The sequence below is a fragment of the Phytophthora cinnamomi genome, assembly GCF_018691715.1.
Source record: "Phytophthora cinnamomi strain GKB4 chromosome Unknown Contig37, whole genome shotgun sequence".
Lineage (NCBI taxonomy): Eukaryota > Oomycota > Peronosporomycetes > Peronosporales > Peronosporaceae > Phytophthora > Phytophthora cinnamomi.
In genome coordinates this window covers 394,806-416,270 of record NW_027150970.1, presented here as the reverse complement: position 1 = coordinate 416,270, position 21,465 = coordinate 394,806, and the positions used below count along the sequence as shown (strand labels likewise).

At 53.4% G+C, this 21,465-nt stretch overlaps 3 protein-coding genes across 3 annotated transcripts; all 3 read left to right on the top strand.

The window, feature by feature from the left end:
- Positions 1 to 17,481: 17,481 nt before the first annotated feature.
- IUM83_11813 (Neutral zinc metallopeptidase, Zn-binding site) lies at positions 17,482 to 18,411 on the top strand (the record flags this gene model as incomplete). Its single annotated transcript, XM_067936396.1, has 1 exon — positions 17,482 to 18,411. One exon carries the CDS (start codon positions 17,482 to 17,484, stop codon positions 18,409 to 18,411), a length of 930 nt encoding a protein of 309 aa, XP_067792178.1.
- Positions 18,412 to 19,189: 778 nt separating this feature from the next.
- On the top strand, positions 19,190 to 19,582 carry IUM83_11812 (Extracellular cystatin-like protease inhibitor; the record flags this gene model as incomplete). The annotated part of the gene is made up of 1 exon (XM_067936395.1): positions 19,190 to 19,582. The coding sequence occupies one exon, from the start codon at positions 19,190 to 19,192 to the stop codon at positions 19,580 to 19,582; it is 393 nt and encodes a 130-aa protein (XP_067792179.1).
- Positions 19,583 to 20,311: 729 nt separating this feature from the next.
- IUM83_11811 (protease inhibitor EpiC4) lies at positions 20,312 to 20,698 on the top strand (the record flags this gene model as incomplete). The annotated part of the gene is made up of 1 exon (XM_067936394.1): positions 20,312 to 20,698. The coding sequence occupies one exon, from the start codon at positions 20,312 to 20,314 to the stop codon at positions 20,696 to 20,698; it is 387 nt and encodes a 128-aa protein (XP_067792180.1).
- Positions 20,699 to 21,465: the final 767 nt, after the last annotated feature.

Genomic DNA, 21,465 nt, shown 5'->3' with positions numbered 1-21,465 from the left:
CAAAGACCACAACACCGGTGTTCCCTCCGCTATCCGGGGAAGACCAAAGATGAGATCCAAAGACATGGACTTCCAACACTCCGACGGAGTCGGTAGTGATTACAGTGGAGCCTGCGCGAATGGCGCAGGCTTTACGCGTTGGCATACCTCGCAAGCACGGATGTACTTGCGCACCCACTTATACTGGTGGTGCCAGTAGAAGTCGCGCGTGAGAAGGACGTATGTCTTCTCTCGTCCGAGATGTCCCGCAGTCGGGGCATCGTGATACTCGTACATGATCCTGAGTCGCAGGTCATGGTCATTTGGCACGACAACGCGGTCCGCGTTGTCGTCGACTGCATTGTAAAGCAGTAGTCCGTCGTGCACACGAAAGCGGTGTGCACGCGCTCGAAGGTGCTTGGGCAGCTTCTGACGGGACTTGTCAGAAGGCGCTGTGCCATAGGCCAGCAAGAGCTTCGCGTCCGCGTCGTGCGCGTACGCGGTCTTCACATCATCCAACAGAGATGATGTGGGTTTGCTCGATCGCATGGCGTCAATGGCATTGACGTCAACAGCTTCTGCATAGTCCGGCCGACGTGATAACGCGTCGGCCACCACGTTCAATCTTCCGGGTTTGTATTCGACCCGGAAGTTATACTCCGCAAAGAATGAGAGCCATCTCGCCATTCTTTGTGAAATGTGTGGCGACTTCACTGCGGTACGCAGTGAAGCATGGTCGGTGTAGACCACAAATGGTCTACTCCCAAGCAAATACACTCGGAACTTTGCGAGTGCATACTTCATGGCAAGGAGTTCCTTGTCATGCACCGGATAGTTGCGTTCAGCTGGCTTCAGCTGACGCGATTGGTAGTAGACGACACGATCACGGCCCTCGTGATCGTGCTGCATCAATGCGCATCCGATTGCAAAGTCGGATGCGTCACATACGACGTGAAATGGACGATCTTGGTCGGCTACTGCCAAGATCGGTGCCTCAGTCAAGCCCCGCTTGACTGCATCGAATGCCTTTTGGCAATCGGTTGTCCAATTCCACACAGCTTCTTTCTTAAGAAGTTGTGACAGCGGGCGAATCTTGCCCGCATAGTCTTCCACGTACTTGCACAAGTACGTGGCCAAGCCAAGGAACTGCCTCAGTTCCTTGACACTTGAAGGCGTTGGCCATTCGTTAATCACTCTGACCTTTTCTGGGTCAGGGCGGACACCACTCTTCCCTACGAGACACCCGAGGACGGGTATCTCGCTCGCCTCGAAGATACACTTCTTCAGGTTCGCGTAGAGCTTATGCTTTCGCATAAGCTCAAGTAGCTGCCGGAGATGCACCCTGTGCATCTCTACGTCGGGCTTCCCGTCCACAGCCCGGCTGTGGATGAACACATCATCGAAGTAGCTCGGTGCGAAGTCACGCACCGAGCGCAACAAGTGCATTACGCACCTGTTGAAAGTCGCAGGGGCATTCTTAAGCCCCTGTGGCATCACTAGCCATTCCCAGAGCATGCCGCTTGGCGTGCTCACTGCCGTGAGAGGGATATCGCTCTCACACATTAGGATCTGATAGAATCCATCTCGCAAGTCGAGAGCACTGTAAACGGTGCTCCCGGCCATCGAATCGATGATGACATCTTTTCGTGGTATCGGCGTCTGCGCCGGTACCGTCGCATCGTTCAGCTTATTGTAGGCATGAACGATGCGCCATCCGCCCTGTGTTTTTTTTTTTTACACAAAACGTCGGAGCACTGTGCGGGGACTTCGATTCCCGCACTTGTCCTGCTTTGCGACGACTTTCAAAGAAGTCGTCGATCGCCTTGACTTGCTCTCGCGGCAGTGGCCACTGCCGCGTAACGCAATATATCGTGCCCGGCACGAGATCAATCTCGTGCTGTATGCCCTTATCCTGCGGAAGCTCCGCAGGAATGTCTTCCGGGAGTATGTCTTTGTACTCCCTCAACAATTCGTAATAGGGACTCGACTTCAGCGAGTCCCAACCTTGTTCCTCGAAGCGCTCTCGCTTCGTCTTCGCACTGAGAGTGTCTTCACTCTCAGTGGTACTTCCCATGAAGAGCTGCCTCAGCTCTTCGCTCTCGCTCGCCGTTCTTTCGCTGTCCGAAAGAACGCAGACTTGCTCGATGCGTCCATCGTGTAAGTCGCGCGTGAAGCGCTTCCAGCTCATGGCTGGAAGAGAAGTCAACTCCGACGCCGTCGTCGGAGGACTAGCGAGTTCCATGTCATGATACTGGAATCCAGTATCGGTGCGCGTCAAGACGCTTAGCGCCCCGACGCCCTGCGTCACCGCCTCTGTCTGCCCAGCAGACTGCTCTTGTTGCGTCTCGGTCCCGGACCGAGACTTGCGCAGGGTTCTCCGCTTGCGCCGTCTTCTTGTTGTGCGGAGCCCGGCTCCGCACAGTTGTTCTTCTGGTCCAGGCCCGGCCGTGGACAGTTGTTCGCCGGCGGACTCTGTCCGCGGGCGCGCGGTATTAAGCCCGGCTTGACCGCATGTTCCTTCGTGCAGCTCGGCTGCACGGTAATGTGTTCCTTCGTCGACAGACCCTATCTGCGGGCTCGCGATATCAAGCCCGGCTTGATCGCATGGCGCTTCATCGTGCAGCCCGGCTGCACGACAGCACGCACATTGCGTCAGAACGGGACGTTTGCAACCGTCCGCACTGTTTGCAGCGTCAACTCCCGGAGTTGACACGCCTTCGTCACCTCGACGCCATTCATTGGCGGAGCCCCTCATGACCGAGGGTGCGTCGGCTCCCGGAGCCGACGCGTCGTTGTCGACCTGACCGCTTCGGGTCAGGGACTGTCCCTTACACGCTTGAACGTGGGTGTTGGTTCCCGGAACCAACACATCTTTTTCTTCCGACGTCGGCAGCATTGCCGACGTGGGTCTCACTTGTGCGCGCCCTCGCGCACTTCTTGGGCACTCCGGGACAGCAGCATAAAGCGCTGTCTCGACTGGTGAGCCGCGCGCACCTGCTGGTGCGCGCGCTGCGGTAACAGGGCCATCGCTCTCTGTTCCGCTGTCGCGTCCGAAGCGCACGAGCGTGCGCTTCATCCAGTCTATCTCCGGATCATGCCGTGCAAGCCACGGCATGCCCATTACCACGTCGAACTTATCGTCCAGGTCCAGGACGATAAAGTGTTCGACAAACACTCGTTGTTTGTACGAGAAGCGCACGTTCACGACGCGCTTCTCAGTCTTCACGATGGCATCTGTTGCCAGTCGTACCTCCAGAAGACTTCGAGGTACATTTACCTCCTCGAAGTCAAGTCTCGACAGGCTTCGTAGTCGAACAAAGTTGTTCGACGCGCTTGAATCTACCAAAGCTCGAAGAGAGTCACTCGCTCTCTTCGAGTAAACCTTCAAGATGACTAGGTTCGGCCTGTCATCTTGTTTCTTGCAGTGAGAGCTGGTCTCACTGGGGGCTGCAGTCCTCAGTGTCGCGTGCCCGATGTCGGCACGCGCGACTGCATTACCAGTAGGGCGCCCCGCGCCTACTGGATGTTCGCGTTTTTTGTTGGTCCGCGGCGATGCCTAGCATCGCCATGACGGCCACCTCCAGGGGGCATGGGAGCTGTACACTCCCGTGCAAAGTGACCGATCCTTCCGCAACGGAAGCATCGCACGTTGCCTCCCTGCTGCTGGTAACCAGCAGTTGTTGCGTTCGAGAGGTCCATTGGTTCCGGACCTCCCGGCCTCGCTACCGGGCGCGGTTGCGGCCTCGGTACGTTCACATGTAGTTTAGCCTGCCGCAGGCTAAACTCTTCTTGCATGGCAAGAGTAATCGCAGCTTCGAGAGTACTCGGGTACTCTCGGAAGAGATAGGTCTTCACAGGCCCATCTCTAAGCCCCTTCATGAACGTGACGACCTTAGTCGCCTCGTCTATCGGATTGGTCACGATGTTCGAGATCAAGTACCGTGCACGCTGCGCGTAAGCATGGACGTCATGCTTACCCTGCTGCAGGTCGAGGAATTCCGCCCTCGACTGGAACTCATTTTGCGGGGGCTCAAACGCTTGTCTGAGCTCCTCTTTGAATACTTCGTACGTGCTAAAGCACGTAGATCGGAGAGTCGGCGTCCATACGCCCAACTCCTCGCTCGTCCGCCAAGACATGACATGGCGAACGCAACCTTTGACAGCGGGTCGACGATGCGTCGAGCCGCTATGGCTGTGTCGGGCTCGACAAGCCATCGGAGGAGAGGCTCGCCCTCTCTTCCCACGTAATTGCTTACGCTCAACTTTAATGATTGAGCACGCGGTGTCGTCCCCGACGACGCCGTCGCTGAGGAAGCAGCATCGCGCTGCTCCTTCATGATGAACCCCAGAGCAACACCATGTTGCTCCGTCGGCGATAGCGTACGCAGCATCGTAGCTATCGCCGCCTCCCCAATGACTGTTGACAGTCGTTGGAGGGCCTCCCACTCTGGATCTGACAGGTGGGGGCAGTCTGCGCGTGCAACATGCGTTGCAGGCGTGTTGGAGCTCTCCATGGGCACCTCCGTGCTCATGTGGTTCTCGGCTCCGCGTTCGTACACCGCGTACGAACGTCAAGCAGTCGGTCGTTGGACGGACTACAAAGTGCTACCAGGTGTAGTGGGTCTAACTTGACTCACTACTTTAGCTTACACGTTGCGCAACGTGTATGAGGAAGCGTAAGTACTTAGTAATTACTTAGGTTAATTATATTTGAGTACACAAATATAAGTTAACTTAGACAAGACTCCAAGTAGCTAGTTTAAGGTAAAATGAGAACTGTATTGCTTGTAAATTGATCTTCCTCTAAAATCTGCTAAAAAAAACTGTTTATCATCTATGAAAGGGTTGACAGCGGCTGGCTGTCAGAGCCCCGCTAATATGCATGACTCTGATTGGTAGAAAGATGCTGCTTTCTACCAATAGGATCTTTGGGTATGTGTGGACCACTCACTGTGGTGGTCCACTTCAATGTATCCATCGGTGTGTCTTACACCAATGTGAGGAAGTATCTAAAACGTTTAACAGATAACCTATCTGTTAAATTCACAAGTGGCTTGCAGCCACTTGTACGTGTAACCCCGTTACACTCGCACCCATCAATCTGGTCGCAATTAGCAATCACACTGATTTTTTATTGTGCCGTTTTTGAAAACTGTGTCGTTTCCATATTTTTACTGCTCCTTCTCTGCAGGATTGGAGCCTAACCGCGTGCATTTCAATGTCTTTAACATGTTGTATATACAACATGTTATGAAACGGTGCGAAATTGGTGTGTGCCACTAATGTAGTTAAATACAACATTTAAAAGTGTGGGGGGGGGGGTGAGCTTCAGTTTGATAAAAAAAAAGGTAACTTGTTCAAAAAAGGTAGCGGGAAATCATCAAATCAGGTCCCGTGTCTGTGTGCAAATTGTGTGGCGGGCAGTCAAACCCAGCCTCAGTTGAGAATATGCGCGCTCGGGAAGAAGCTACCGGAACAAATGCCAGTCAGACGCGAAACCCGCTCGGAAGCGCAAGCTTTTATCGAGCGTTTGGGGGACGTTCACAGCGCTGATCGTGCTCGCCTCATCAGGGAGCACCGCGAGTTCATGAATGAGGACAGGCCCACGGATGCTGACTTCGCATCTGCCCGGCCACGAGAGAAGCCCGTCCAAGCTCATCGGCCTACTACAATGGGAAAAGATGCATCGTAACTGGCCGCCAACAAGCGGATAGTGTAAAAAATGCGCAGAGCGGTTGCTGCGAAGACTATTGCCGGATCAGGTAAGAAGAAGGTCGCTCCGAGACAGAAAGGTGTAGATGAACCTGACGATGAAGAAGAAGACGATCATAGCGACTATGTAGTGGGTCTAACTTGACTCACTACTTTAGCTTACACGTCGCGCTACGTGTATGATGAAGCGTAGGAGTTTATTAATAATTTGAATTAATTATACTTGAGTCCACAAGTATAATATAAATCAAATAAAACACCAAGCAGCTAGTTTAAGGTAAAATGAGAACTGTATTGTTTGTAAATTGATCTTCCTCCTAAATCTGCTAAAACTGTTTATCATCTATGAAAGGGGTTGACAGCGGCTGGCTGTCAGAGCCCCGCCAATATGCACGTCTCTAATTGGTAGAAATATGCTGTTTCTACCAATAGGGTCTTTGGGTAGGTGTGGACCACTCATTGTGGTGGCCCACTTCAATGTATCCATTGGTGTGACTTACACCAAGGCGAGGAAGTATCTAAAACTTTTAACATATATCTTATCTGTTAAAAATCACAAGTGGCTTGTAGCCAGTTGTGCGTGTAACCCCGTTACAGACTACGAGATCGACATCGGCGACGAGGACGACGAAGACGAGCAGGACGAGGGAGACGAGGACGAGCAGGACGATGGCGACGACGACAAGGACAAGGACGACGCAGGCGAATGAGAAGAAGAACAAGGTGCCTACAACATGATTCGTCTACAACATGTTGGCTGTACTGACATTATTTTTGGTTACGTCTTGCTTTTGCAGTTTCTGTAGCGGCAGTACCAGCAAAGAAGCCTAGTGATGCTAAGAAGCCTGCAACTGTGAAGAAGCTGGCACCTGCAAAACCACAGTCGAGAACGGAAGTACCCGCAGGTACCTACAACGTGGCTGATGTACAACATGCTCTCATGATTGTATTTGAACTCATAGTATGGTTTTGTTGCTGTTACAGCTGTGTCAAAGAAGCCTCGCAAGAAGAGCTCACGTACCCTCGTAAAAGAGGTGAGAGAGGCAGCAGCTGCTGCACAAAAGGCTGCAGCGGCGAAGAAGCGGCAAGATGAAGCTAGTGCCGCTCAGGGAAGGACGCTCTGGAGGCAGCTCGGAAGAGAATCGAATTGATGAAGAAAACGAAAGCAAACTTGAAGATACCCAAACGCAAGGCAGCAACGGACGGAACGGAGAAGCTGGTCAAGAAGCGTCGGACATCGCCCCACGCTGTGGTGGACGACAGCGGGCGGTATGGAAGGGTATGTACAACATACTTTGATACAAAATGTTACTGAAGTGTAAGTTGACACGCTGAATGTTACTGGTAAATAGCTCAAGCTCTGACAAAAGTCAAGTTGACCCAGTTGAGAGATGTGTGCAACGTGATTCACATACATGTTACTGGATTGTGCTGAATTTCAATGATTGCGACTCGTTTTGAGTGTAATAGCCCCGCTCGGACAGCGGTATCTCTTGCGGTACTTACTACTGCAAACCCGTCGAGTGACCCCACACCGCAGACAGCTGGTACAGACACTGGCACTGCGTCGACGTTACCAAACAAGTACGTACAACTTGTTGCATGGTGCAGTATACAACATGTAAGATGCTCACATTTACAACATGATGATAACATTGTACGTGTTTAGCAGTGATTGTGACGGCTTGGACTCAGACTATGACGAATTGGAAGAAGAACTACTGTTTCTTGACGAACTGGAGACCTTCGACGACCCCGGACTCGACCCCACCAGCCCACTTCACGCCTTCACGCTTGAAGATGAAATCGAGGAGGCAGCACCCGAGACTGCTGCAGCATCTCTCAGCGATGCCGAGTATGACGGTGATGAGTTTGCGTGGCCAGAGTTGGACCAGTCGGAATTGCTCACGTTTGTAGCAGATGAGCAAGAGTTTGCAAAAATGCGGAAAACTGGCTGGCACATATTTACTATTATTATTGAATTACTGCTGGAGATGGCTAAATGTGCACTTATCTTGTAGATCCAAAGAATTTCCCACCAGACCAGAGCTACCCGGGTTTGTACAATGGTCCGTACGGGCCATCGGACGAGGTAATGAAGATCGCTGACTCTCCCCTGGGCTTTTTCTTATTTTTTTATGCCTCGTGAGCTGTGGCGAACGATCGCGGAGGGGTCAGGTGCATACCATCGGCAGCGTGTTGTGGAACGTGTGGAGCGGATGTACAGAAAGCAACAAGTACCGGCCAAAACGTCAAGAGAGGAATTTATGGAGCGCGAAGCAAAACACGAAGACATCAAGCCACACGAAATTGTTGTTCTGCTAGGATTGATCATAGCAAGGATGATCAATCTTCAGCGTCGTCAGTTTTACGACCACTGGACCACAAACCCTGTTGGCGCTGTCGCCGCCGGAACGTTTGGACGATTCTTGAAACGGAATCGTTTCACTTACCTCATCTCCAACCTGCATTTCACGAACAATGCAGACGCTCGAGCGGGAACGGACAGAGGATGGAAAGTCCGATCGGTTGTGGATGCTGTACAAACAAGCTTCTCGTTGGTTATACTACACCCCTTGTGATCTCGTTCGACGAGGCCATGATACCATTTCCCACTTCCCAATCGCCATAACCCGACCCGTCAGTACGTCACCAACAAACCTCACAAATGGGGCTCCAAGTTATTCATGGCATGCTGCGCCGAGTCATCATACTGCCTATGGTAGGTGACCTATTGCATGTGCAAGAAATGCTGTGGCTCAAGGAGCCCACACCTTTTTATTTCGCCAAAGACAACATGTTGTATACTAACAAGTTGACTGTGACAACTTGTGTTGATGTTGCATGTGAACAGGTTAGAGCTGTACTGCGGATGATCGCAGCATACTCATCAAATAGGAAATGCCCCCCTGGCTTTACAGTCGCTTGATCACAATACTGGTCCGGCTGCCGTGATGAGAAGTCTTGAAGCCGTGCTACCGCCCCCCCCCCCCCCCCCCCCCCCCCACACACACACACACACCGATTGTGTCTTCCATCTGATTGTAACGGATCGATTTTATACGTCGGTGTAGCTGGCCTACCAGCTTTGGTAGCGCCAAGTGTACTGTGTGAGGACTATTCAAGACGATCGGAAGGGATTTTGCGACGCCATTGTGGTGGCGAACAGGAATCGCCCGAAAAGTATCGCTCATGAAACGACCCGAATGGCTGTTGCCAGAACTGCCCCCCCCCTCATGACGAGTTTGGTTTGATGGGATAGACGGCCAGTACTACTTCTAGGCACATGAGGAAGTCGGACAATGGAAAGGTGCTGTAAATAATGTGCATTTATTTGTACAGAGCGTTCTTTCTAACTTGCTGTAGCTATGCTTGTGTAGTGCGATGGACACCCGGTAGCGTTCGCGTCGAAATCCCCTGTCCATCCATGATGCGCGACTATCAACGCTAGATGGGCGGGGTAGACGTTCTTGATCAGCTGAGACTTTAACGATACTTGCCTCAGACGAAGTGCAAGAAGTATTACAAGTCCGATTTCCTGGGGCTGGTCGATGTCGCGCTAGTCAACGCGTTCATCGTGTACCGTGAAGCTCAGAGAAAACGAGGACCCAAACAAGACACGCATGCCGAAGTTTTGACGCAGCTACATGCGCAGATGCTGCAACTCGACGAAAAAGATTTCGAACAGGTAAGATGCGTACAGCATGTTAAGATACAACATGCATACAACGTGATAACATACAACATGTTGTCTTAGAGACAAACGGAGATACCCGCCAACCGCTTGCCAGTTGGTAATGCGTTCTCCCGTTCGGTATCGAGGTCTGACACCTCCTGATCAGTCGTAGGGATAAAATCCCCTGCATCGACGGGACGAGCAACATCCACGTGTTAGCGTCCCTGTGATAGTAGGCTGGGGGCCGCGGGTCGTACACCGGAGATGACAATTTCATCGTCGCTTCCGCTTCCGCTGGCAAGTCTCGCAAAACGGTATATGGATTCATCGAACGGTGAACCATCATCGTCACTCTTCCAAGTTTGAGACCGGGTCTTGCGTTTCCGTAGCGTTCGAGTCACTGCACGTTCGCCATCAGGCCGCGATTCATCATTCCTAGACTTCTTCGACCTCGAAACCGCGCATGCTGGGTCCGGCGCCCTGACGTGCAGCTCGGGCTCCGACATGGCTAAGGCGGCGATGTCTAAGAACGTTGGATGCTTTGACCTGTTGTCGTCCGGACAGAGACCAATGCACCGGTCGACACGCTCTTCGCCAGCATCTTCCTCCGGTGTTTTAATAGGCGTTCGAGACCTTGTCCGTCCCCGTCGAGATGTCGCTTACCTCCGCGGAACTGTTCCTGATCACGAACTAGGTCTCCACGATCGCCTGTCCGGGCAACCACCCGAGCTCTCCCCGGAATGTGAACGCCACAAACGTGCTGACGGTTCGTTCGACCTCCTCCACGAAACGTATTCTTTGGCGCCAACCGTGATCGTGGCTACGTATGTGCTGCATGAAAGGGCGACCCCAGGTTGCGATGAGTTGGGTACTTGTCTCCGTACCACAGTTCGCACATTGGCCAAATCGTTCATGCCATTGAAACCTGACAAGTTCGGCAGTCGGTTTTACGCGGTGATGGGTTGGTAGTCTCGTTATGTCCATTTTATGTCCATTCGCTCTGAGATAATGGCTTGGGCAATACGATGCCGATAACAGCAGTCCAACGGTATACTCGGTTATTCCCAAGCCTGCGACTGCACCTTCGAGTAACCCTCAAGCAAGCCAACTTCCACGTCAAGCCTGAATCTGTGTCCCCGTTTCGATGACAATGACCGCACACCAAGCGAAGCTGTGCCCTGTCACCTCGGACAGGCGTCTGATAGTCAGCGACAATTTTTACACAAGGCACAATTCGGCTAAAGCGGTTCTTGCGATGACGGACGGCAAAATTTGTGTGCTTGGAATTGACAGGAAGGACTGGGTGGGTCATTTAAATCTGGAGGCGATAGCCGATTCCATTGCCCGAGTGATAAACATGCCACGTGGATCTTGGGAGCCATCGCTGCGTTAGATGAGATTGAAACATAAATGCCAGACTTCAACCATTTTCAAATTACAATTGCCCGCTTCTGCATCAATTCGCGTCACGAAATCAGTATTTTTTAGACTTGTTCTTGACCCCTCCACACTTACGGCGCTTGGGTTTGCATACTTACATAACCGGTACTCTAATAAAGTTCGCAGCTGTCCCCACCCTCCCCTCGACCTGCAATACGCGATGCGCAAACGTCATGCGCCACGCCTAGGCTTCCTAAGTACCAAGCTCTAAACGGTTCCCGTCAACCCGCGCATAATTCAGATTACCGTCCACTTCAACTATAAATGCGTGCCCAATAAATGAGGAGTCGATAGCACCGCAGACATACCAATCATCCTCTAAGTCATTATCAAACAGAAACATCCCTATGAAACACCCGAGGATGGGTATCTCGCTCGCCCCGAAGATACACTTCTTCAGGTTCGCGTAGAAGCTTATGCTTTCGCATAAGCTCAAGTAGCTTCCGGAGATGCACCCGGTGAATCTCAATGTCGGTCTTTCCATCCACAGCTCGGCTGTGGATGAACACATCATCGAAGTAGCTCGGCGCGAAGTCGCGCACCGAGCGCAACAAGTGCGTTACGCACCTGTTGAAAGTCGCAGGGGCATTCTTAAGCCCCTGTGGCATCACTAGCCATTCCCAGAGCATGCCGCTTGGCGTGCTCACTGCCGTGAGAGGGATATCGCTCTCATGCATTAGGATCTGATAGAATCCATCTCGCAAGTCGAGAGCACTGTAAACGGTGCTCCCGGCCATCGAATCGATGATGACATCTTTTCGTGGTATCGGCGTCTGCGCCGGTACCGTCGCATCGCTCAGCTTATTGTATGCATGAACGATGCGCCATCCGCCCTGTGTTTTTTTTTTTTTTGACACAAAACGTCGGAGCACTGTGCGGGGACTTCGATTCCCGCACTTGTCCTGCTTTGCGACAACTTTCAAAGAAGTCGTTGATTGCTTTTACTTGCTCTCGCGGCAGTGGCCACTGCCGCGTAACGCAATATATCGTGCCCGGCACGAGATCAATCTCGTGCTGTATGCCCTTATCCTGCGGAAGCTCCGCAGGAATGTCTTCCGGGAGTACGTCTTTGTACTCCCTCAACAATTCGTAATAGGGACTCGACTTCAGCGAGTCCCAACCTTGTTCCTCGAAGCGCTCTCGCTTTGTCTTCGCACTGAGAGTGTCTTCATTCTCAGTGGTGCTTCCCATGAAGAGCTGCCTCAGCTCTTTGCTCTCGCTCTCCGTTCTTTCGCTGTCCGAACGAACGCAGACCTGCTCGATGCGTCCATCGTGCAAGTCGCGCGTGAAGCGCTTCCAGCTCATGGCTGGAAGCGAAGTCAACTCCGACGCCGTCGTCGGAGGATTAGTGAGTTCCATTTCACGATACTGGAATCCAGTATCGGTGCGCGTCAAGACGCTTAGCGCCCCGACGCCCTGCGTCACCGCCTCTGTCTGCCCGGCAGACAGTTCTTGTAGCGGTCCCGGACCGAGACTTGCGCAGCGTTCTCCGCATGCGCCGTCTTCTTGTTGTTCTTCTGGTCCAGGCCCGGCCGTGGACAGTTGTTCGCCGGCGGACTCTGTCCGCGGGCACGCGGTATCAAGCCCGGCTTGACCGCATGTTCCTTCGTGCAGCTCGGCTGCACGGTAATGTGTTCCTTCGTCGACAGACCCTATCTGCGGGCTCGCGATATCAAGCCCGGCTTGATCGCATGGCGCTTCGTCGTGCAGCCCGGCTGCACGACAGCATGCACATTGCGTCAGAACGGGACGTTTGCAACCGTCCGTACTGTTTACAGCGTCAATTCCCGGAGTCGACATGCCTTTGTCACCTCGACGCCATCTATTGGCGGAGCCCCTCATGACCGAGGGCGCGTCGGCTCCCGGAGCCGACTCGTCGTCATCGACCTGACCTCTTCGGGTCAGGGACTGTCCCATGCGTACTTGAACGGGAGTGTTGGTTCCCGGAAACAGCACTTCTTTTTCTTCTGACGTCGGCAGTATTGTCAACGTTGGTCTCACTTGTGCGCATCCTCGCGCACCCCTGAGCGTGCGCTTCTTCCAGTCTATCACCGGATCATGCCGTGCAAGCCACGGCATGCCCATTACTACGTCGAACTTATCGTCCAAGTCCAGGACGATAAAGTGTTCGACAAACACACGTTGTTTGTACGAGAAGCGCACGTTCACGACGCGCTTCTCAGTCTTTACGATGGCACCTGTTGCCAGTCGTACCTCCAGAAGACTTCGAGGTACATTTACCTCCTCGAAGTCAAGTCTCGACAGGCTTCGTAGTCGAACAAAGTTGTTCGACGCGCCTGAATCTACCAAAGCTCGAAGAGAGTCACTCGCTCTCTTCGAGTAAACCTTCAAGATGACTAGGTTTGGCCTGTCATCTTGTTTCTTGCAGTGAGAGCTGGTCTCACTGGGGACTGCAGTCCTCAGTGTCGCGTGCCCGATGTCGGCACGCGCGACTGCATTACCAGTAGGGCGCCCCGCGCTTACTGGATGTTCGCGTTTTTTGTTGGTCCGCGGCGATGCCGGGCATCGCCACGACGGCCACCATTGTAGTGCACGGGAGCTGTACACTCCCGTGCAAAGTGACCGATCCTTCCGCAACGGAAGCATCGCACGTTGCCTCCCTGCTGCTGGTAACCAGCAGTTGTTGCGTTCGAGAGGTCCATTGGTTCCGGACCTCCCGGCCTCGCTACCGGGCGCGGTTGCGGCCTCGGTACGTTCACATGTAGTTTAGCCTGCCGCAGGCTAAACTCTTCTTGCATGGCAAGAGTAATCGCAGCTTCGAGAGTACTCGGGTACTCTCGGAAGAGATAGGTCTTCACAGGCCCATCTCTAAGCCCCTTCATGAACGTGACGACCTTAGTCGCCTCGTCTATCGGATTGGTCACGATGTTCGAGATCAAGTACCGTGCACGCTGCGCGTAAGCATGGACGTCATGCTTACCCTGCTGCAGGTCGAGGAATTCCGCCCTCGACTGGAACTCATTTTGCGGGGGCTCAAACGCTTGTCTGAGCTCCTCTTTGAATACTTCGTACGTGCTAAAGCACGTAGATCGGAGAGTCGGCGTCCATACGCCCAACTCCTCGCTCGTCCGCCAAGACATGACATGGCGAACGCAACCTTTGACAGCGGGTCGACGATGCGTCGAGCCGCTATGGCTGTGTCGGGCTCGACAAGCCATCGGAGGAGAGGCTCGCCCTCTCTTCCCACGTAATTGCTTACGCTCAACTTTAATGATTGAGCACGCGGTGTCGTCTCCGACGACGCCGTCGCTGAGGAAGCAGCATCGCGCTGCTCCTTCATGATGAACCCCAGAGCAACACCATGTTGCTCCGTCGGCGATAGCGTACGCAGCATCGTAGCTATCGCCGCCTCCCCAATGACTGTTGACAGTCGTTGGAGGGCCTCCCACTCTGGATCTGACAGGTGAGGGCAGTCTGCGCGTGCAACATGCGTTGCAGGCGTGTTGGAGCTCTCCATGGGCACCTCCGTGCTCATGTGGTTCTCGGCTCCGCGTTCGTACACCGCGTACGAACGTCAAGCAGTCGGTCGTTGGACGGACTACAAAGTGCTACAAAGTACTACCAGGTGTAGTGGGTCTAACTTGACTCAATACTTTAGCTTACACGTTGCGCAACGTGTATGAGGAAGCGTAAGTACTTAGTAATTACGTGAGTTAATTATATTTGAATACACAAGTATAATGTAATTCCGATAAGACTCCAAGTGACTTAGATGAGGTAAAATGAGAACTGTATTGCTTGTAAATTGATCTTCCTCCTCAAACTGCTAAAACTGTTTATCATCTATGAAAGGGTTGACGGCGGCTGGCTGTCAGAGCCCCGCTAATATGCATGACTCTGATTGGTAGAAAGATGCTGCTTTCTACCAATAGGATCTTTGGGTATGTGTGGACCACTCACTGTGGTGGTCCACTTCAATGTATCCATCGGTGTGTCTTACACCAATGTGAGGAAGTATCCAAAACGTTTAACAGATAACCTATCTGTTAAATTCACAAGTGGCTTGCAGCCACTTGTACGTGTAACCCCGTTACACGACCCTCCAGCGGCGCGCATTCGCCGTGTACCCATCGGCCACTCTGAGACCCCATAGTCTCAGGCGAGATTCCGACTGAGACCCTCGACATAAGCGTCCACCAGTGTCCGCATCATCTTGAGACCTGGGTCGCCAAACTGAGACTCCGGAGCGTCCGCTCAGCCCAAGCACATCCCGCTGAAACATCTGATCCGAGACATACAGATTCCAACTGTTCCGGCTGAGACCACCCAAGCTCAGAGTAGTGAGATCTGAAACCAACTGGTTTCAGCTGAGACCAGCTAGTCTCAGTAATCCAAGCTGAGACCCGGGGACTTCACTTCTTCACCACCAAAGCTGACCGACTCTCAGCCGAGCCGCAGCGAGTTCAGCTGAGACCAGGTCGGCTCAGTTTGCCACGCATCCGGTCATCAACAGGTGTCTATCCAGGTCGTCTGAGTTCAGCGGGGTGAACGCAATCCAAACTTTGCAGGAATCAAGTTAATCCATAGTCAACTTCAGTCATCATGGCTTCAGAGCCACAGCAGTCTCAGCGAAGTAGCTGAGCCTCCCAGCTGAGACCTGGGGCTTCGGCCGAGAGTGTGTCCATGGTTTCCGAGCCAGTTCTTGTTGAAGCGGTGGTTCCTTGCTGCCCTCTCCCATCCACTAAGGGTCGTGCATGGGACATAGAGCGCGTTGGCGGCATACTATTGACGGGTTCGCCAGAAAGATCTGAGCGAGCTCCGTCACACTGACATTTCGGTCGCGGTTGCCAAGTTGAGTCGTTTCCTGGAGAACCCTGGCCAGAAGCACTGGGACGCCGGAATCAAGGTAGTGCGCTACCTACTGAAGACCAAGGACGTGGGCATCACGTACGATGGGTTACGTGGAACCGAGCTCGTCGCCTACTCGGATGCGGACTGGGCCGGCAGCCGCGACGACCGTCGTTCCGTAAGCGGGACGATGTTAATGATGTGCGGTGCTCCTGTGGTGTGACGTTCGACGTATCAGAAGACTGTCGCGTTAAGTTCTACAGAGGCCGAATATATGGCGCTGAGTGAATGCGTGAAGGAGTGCGTCTGGATGCGCCGTCTATTGAAGGGCATTGGCACTGAACAGGTGGGAGCTACGGTGATCTACGAAGACAACCAAGGGGCGATGGCACTGGCGAATAATGTTGGATACCAAGCTCGCACGAAGCACATCGACATACGCTACCACTTCATTCGCGAGAAGGTGGTGAGCAACGAAGTCGAGCAGGAGTATGTGGAGACAAAGAACCAGCTCGCTGACTTCATGACGAAGGGTCTATCGTCGAAGTCGCTCTTCTACTTGGTGATGTGTAGCAACGTTGGACCCAAGCTCGAGACATCGAATTGAGTGGGGGTGTTGAGGTTGCACTTCGCTGTCTAATCGACTGGATCCCTACCGCGAGGCAGACGGCCTGCGCGTGCTGACACGTGCCACCGGGGTCTGTGGTTGAAGATGGGAAGATCTCGCAACCTGATTGGCTGGAATATCTCTGATACTGGAATATGATTGGACGACAACTTCAATTTGGATGCTTATGATTTACATGTGTTGAGTCAACCGTTTTGAGCCGCAGCCGTGACTAGGCGGATCAGTCTTACGACTGGCAACTTCGTGCCGAGATCGTTTGGACCACATCTACAAGCCTCACCTACTAGGGAACATTGCATACAGTAGGGACAGCTAGCTAGCAAAGACACTAACCTAAATCGAGCTCACTTTCGGATTTCCTTCCAACTACTCACTCGACTACTCGCACACTCTCAATTGTTTCGTGCATTGCACCAAATTGCACGAAAATGCACGAAACGTCACGAGTATGCACACCTAAGTACGGAGGGGTGCGGCTCGCACATCCAGACAGGAGCGCGCCAACTGCTCCTTTCTTCACCTCGAGAGCTGTTTGAACGAGATACAACTCGTTTAATACTTGATTAGCTGAAATTCCCTCCCAACTGGACGTTCGTGCGTCGGTAGCGCAGGGACTTCCCAGGAAAGGGGGCTGTAAGCCACGATTCGCGGTTGTAACATAATGACTTTCACTATTGTTGAGTTGCACACGCGCAAGCGAGAACTGGATTTGTACACATGAAATGACCATCCCCAAGTTACATGTCGGGCAAAAATGATGGTGAAAAGGCAACACCGTCTAAATTTAAAAGAGTCTCGTTCGTAACCGCGTAAAAGCGACACACTAAATACGTCGATGCAGGCCCCGAACTGTTTTGAATAGTAGACAGCCCTCACACCCATTTAATTAATGTGAGCTGTGTATCATCAATAGGTGATCAAATTTGCTGGCTTGCATCCCAGCGAGAAACTTGATCGTCGCGTCGGTGTTAGGATACATATGTCCACAACGTATGGACCACAAGCCTAGGTGAAGACCTGCCTCAGGTTGCAACTCCTTGATGCAAGACTCGTTTATCGCACAGATGTGCAACCTGCTCGCCACCCGGCTGCTTTTGACGACTCTCGTTTGTCCCGCTACAATTTGAGCGCTGATCGAGAGACAGCAAGCCAATGAGCCCTCGTGGTTGCTCTTCGCCCATCCAGGTTGGTCCGCGCAGGTTACCACTTTCAAATTTGGTTCCTTCTTCCCAACACGATGCAGTCGAACCAGAACTCGTCGTTCTCCACCCGCCGTCTCCTCACCACTATCGCTGTGGTCGGTCTCGCTTCATCCTCGGTCGTATCAGCAGCTCCCACCACGAACGCCACTAGCGAGGCGAACACGTTCGGAACTGTGACGTCGGGTAGCAGCGAGTGTGTCGTGGGCAACCCCAATGCGTACATTTCCGCCAAATACATCGACTGGGTTTGGGACAACCGACTCGGACCCAAGACCTATAGGAACGTGCCAGCCAACAAGAACTGGATCATCGACCACCTTGTGAAGAACAAGGGGACGATTAACTACTGCATTCGTTGGGACAGTAAAACCAAGCTTACCAAAAGCGTGGCGTCCAAGTTCGAGGCCATGTTGAACCGACAGTACAAGGCGTGGAACCAATGGCTCATCGGCTACGACTGCTGGCCGTACAACGATATCAAGGTGAAGATCACGGGATTCGCCGTCAAGGACTCGTCCGCGCTCGACTGGAACGACAACTCGCTCGGCAAGATCTACGAGGGTGAACTCGACGGAGATGGCTACCCGCGCTGCTCTCAGGGCTGCTACCGTTTCTACGACAACGGTGCTGCTGCTTGGTCGGACACCAGTTCGTGCCAGGCTCAGCCGTGGGACATCTACCTGTGGCCTCGCGCAGGATTGGAGGGCGGTTTAGGAGATGACTCAGGTCAGGAGGTGAACATGGAGAATATGTTGGCGAGTCTCGACGATGAGCAGCTCACCATTATTGCCCACGAGATCGGGCACGGCTTCGGACTTCCGGACTTCTACGAGTCATCAGACAAACCTGCGAACGATTTCCCAGCGTGCCTTATGGACGCTGGAACCTCGGCAACTGTCACACCCTCCGATGGCTGGATGCTGCGCCGAGTTCTGGAGCACACCAAGTCGCGCTACAGCTTCTAGATCGTGTGCGTGTGTAGTTGTTAGGCCGACAAGAGCCCTACATTTTGATGTGAGCCAACCATGAGGTGAATAAAAAAATGCTTCCTGGTGCATGACGAAGTCTTACTTTGGATTTACGGTTGCGGTAGCTACCACGACTTTGAAATCTATTTACTTTGGCCTCCTCTATCCTCTCCCCACTGCAAGGCCGATAAAGGCGTAGGCCTCTGATGCCGTCATTCACAAAGCAAACAAGTTACTTGCTGCTCGACGAAAAGGCGACTTTCACTGCATTATTTAGCTATCTACACTTCCATATAGGGAGAATCATGCAAGCCTCTTGCAGAGTCTGCAAGAGGCTATCTGCAATGCAAATGGATCCGTAGACGAACGTCATAAAAGTCTCACCGTTTCCTCAGGCACAGCCAGCAACTGCGTCCAGCGAGAAGCACAATAGATCAAGTTCAGCTTCGTTGAGCTGGCCGCGACAACTTCAACGCCGCACATGGCTTCAGGAATTCAAGCTGGGTTATCTACCAAAACAGCACACACGGCGGCTCCGCCTATCCGAGTCCAGTAACACCTCGCCACATGCCGACCTGCTGGCCAACAAACCCGAATATCCCCACCATTCAGTGCGAAATGAGCTATGACGTACCTAAGCACCTGTATTGCAAGCAACCAGAGTGCCGATAGCCACGGGCAGATTTCGACAGCTCATTTTTCAACTTCCACTCGAACGCTCAAAGCGGCTTATCATCCACCACCAGACCAAGCTACCGATAGGTATTCGACTATCATGGCGTCCCTCCGCGTCTCCGCAGCTCTTATTGCCGCCAGCTCTGCCCTCCTAGCTACCGTGCCAGCCCAAACGATGGTCGGTACGTGGAAGGAGGCGACCGTGACCGATGCCGACGTGAACTTGCTGGTCCAGGTCGCCGGCAACGCGAGCTACTACGTGCCGAGCGTGACCACGGCCATCTGCCTCATCGCCGCGGAGGGACTGTGGACGCAGACTGTGGCCGGCACCAACTACAAGTACCAGGTGGCCGGGTGCGCCGTGAACGACGCGACCGGCCTCGGCTCGTGCGTCGACCGCCAGTGCGCCAAAGCCAACTACGACATCGTCATCTTCTCGCAGCCGTGGACTAACACGCTGCAGGTCACTTCCGTGACGCCGCACACGAGCTGAAGGAGCTGCAGTTTCGACCTAGCACAGTATTCGGATCGAGCAGCTAGTGAAAAGTCTGTAACCACAGAAACACGCTACCAGATGATCTCTACGCTGAAGTCTTCGTCCTATACGAAGTTCTTCATGGCGGCTAACAGACCTAATGCGAGAGTCTGTACCTCGGGCGGCGGTACATGTACATGACCGCGCGGATGTTCCGACCTCTGCGCAATGTGAGAAAATGATCTCGACGCCGAGTTGCTGACCCATACGTGGTAAGAGCTTGCATCGGATGAGTGCCATATTGACGCCAAACATTTTGGCGCTGCTTCTGTGCCCTCCTCGTGGTCGAGAGCGTCTAGCGAGGGGATCGCGCGCCCATACACGAGAAATTGTACGGCCCTCCGCGCAAGAGGCAAGCAAGCGGCGCCGCAGTCGCGACAGTAGTCAGATCTCGGTCTCTTTACACTGATGCTGTAAAGCCAAGAACCCTTCCTAATTCGGCATTATCAGCCTTACGATCTTAAATAAGTTAATAAATGAAACGTCTGATTGAAGTTGAAAACAGATATTATCTTCTAAACAACATCAGATTATATTTATGATTTCATTGATTATAACAGGTTCCTGCGACGTGATACAAGATCGAGAAATGCGCGAAGCGGTACGCGGTCACTTGCTCCACCGTCTCATTCGAGAACAAGCGCCGCAGTGCCCAAGCCGAAGCCCCCACCAAGCCACATCGTCACAATGCGCCCAATGAACCTGCTGCTCGTGCTGCTGACCGTGCTGCTGGCCCTGCTGGGCTGGAGCGAGGCCGCCACCTACCACCTCGTGGGCCAGTGGATGCCCGCGACGCGGAACACGGCGACCGAGCGGCTGCTGACGGAGGCGCTGCAGAAGCAGAAGCAGAGCCAGTCGCTCAAGTCGCGCCTGTGCTTCACGGAGGTGACGGCCATCGAGCAGCAGATCGTCAACGGCATCCACTTCCGCTACCACGTGCGCGGCTGCGAGGCGACCTCGCCCGGCCGCTGCAACAGCGGCACCTGCGCCACCGAGAAGAAGTTCGACGTGGAGCTCTTCACGCAGCCGTGGGCCGACATCACGCAGGTCATGTCGGCTGTCAACGTGCAGTAGACGCCCGCTGCAATGCAGTGCAGCGGCGTTGCTTCGACCAGGCCCAGCAGCGAGGAGCAGGAGGAGAGCGAGGCAGAGAGGATGACGACAGTAAGATACGGTATTTAGAAGCGTGTAAATGGCATCGCTGCAGTTTGTACGTTCCGGTTCGAGTTTGTGTTTGCGAGTTTGATGTTCGCAGTCGACTTCGTGGTGCGTCGCTGCGATCGTGGAGGCGGCCGACTGCAACGTGTAAGCACCCGCGCGAAAGCTTTACGATGCCGTGAACTCAAATCCTGAGAGAAGCCCTGACGGGGACGGGCTTGACGGATCTGCTCACGGCAGGAGCGGCGAACTTTGCTGCACTGACAGAATATCGATCGAGCTGCAGTCTGCGCCCTGGGTGAGCTTGATGGTCTCGCCTACCACGAGCTGCTCGGTGACCTCTATCAGACTAAGAAAGAGGCTCAGTGCTGCAGGCGACAAGGCCAGCCGTGCGTGGGCTCTCTTAACTGCTCAGATCCGTTCCTTTGCAGCTGAACGCGCGCTCCATCGATTCTCACCATCGCACGATGCGCCCCCAACACGGAACCGCCTTCCTCGGCACCAAGTGGCCGGCGCACGAAGAGATCGCGCTGACCAGTATAGGCCTCTCGCACTGATTCCAGCTCACCAAGGGGCTATAAAGTCAAGTGCAACACTAACTTCGCCACGTTGCAAGCAGCTCTCGTGGCGCGCAGAGCTCTCCGGAGCTCTTCTCAAGGCGATGTGCGTATGATACCGGTGGT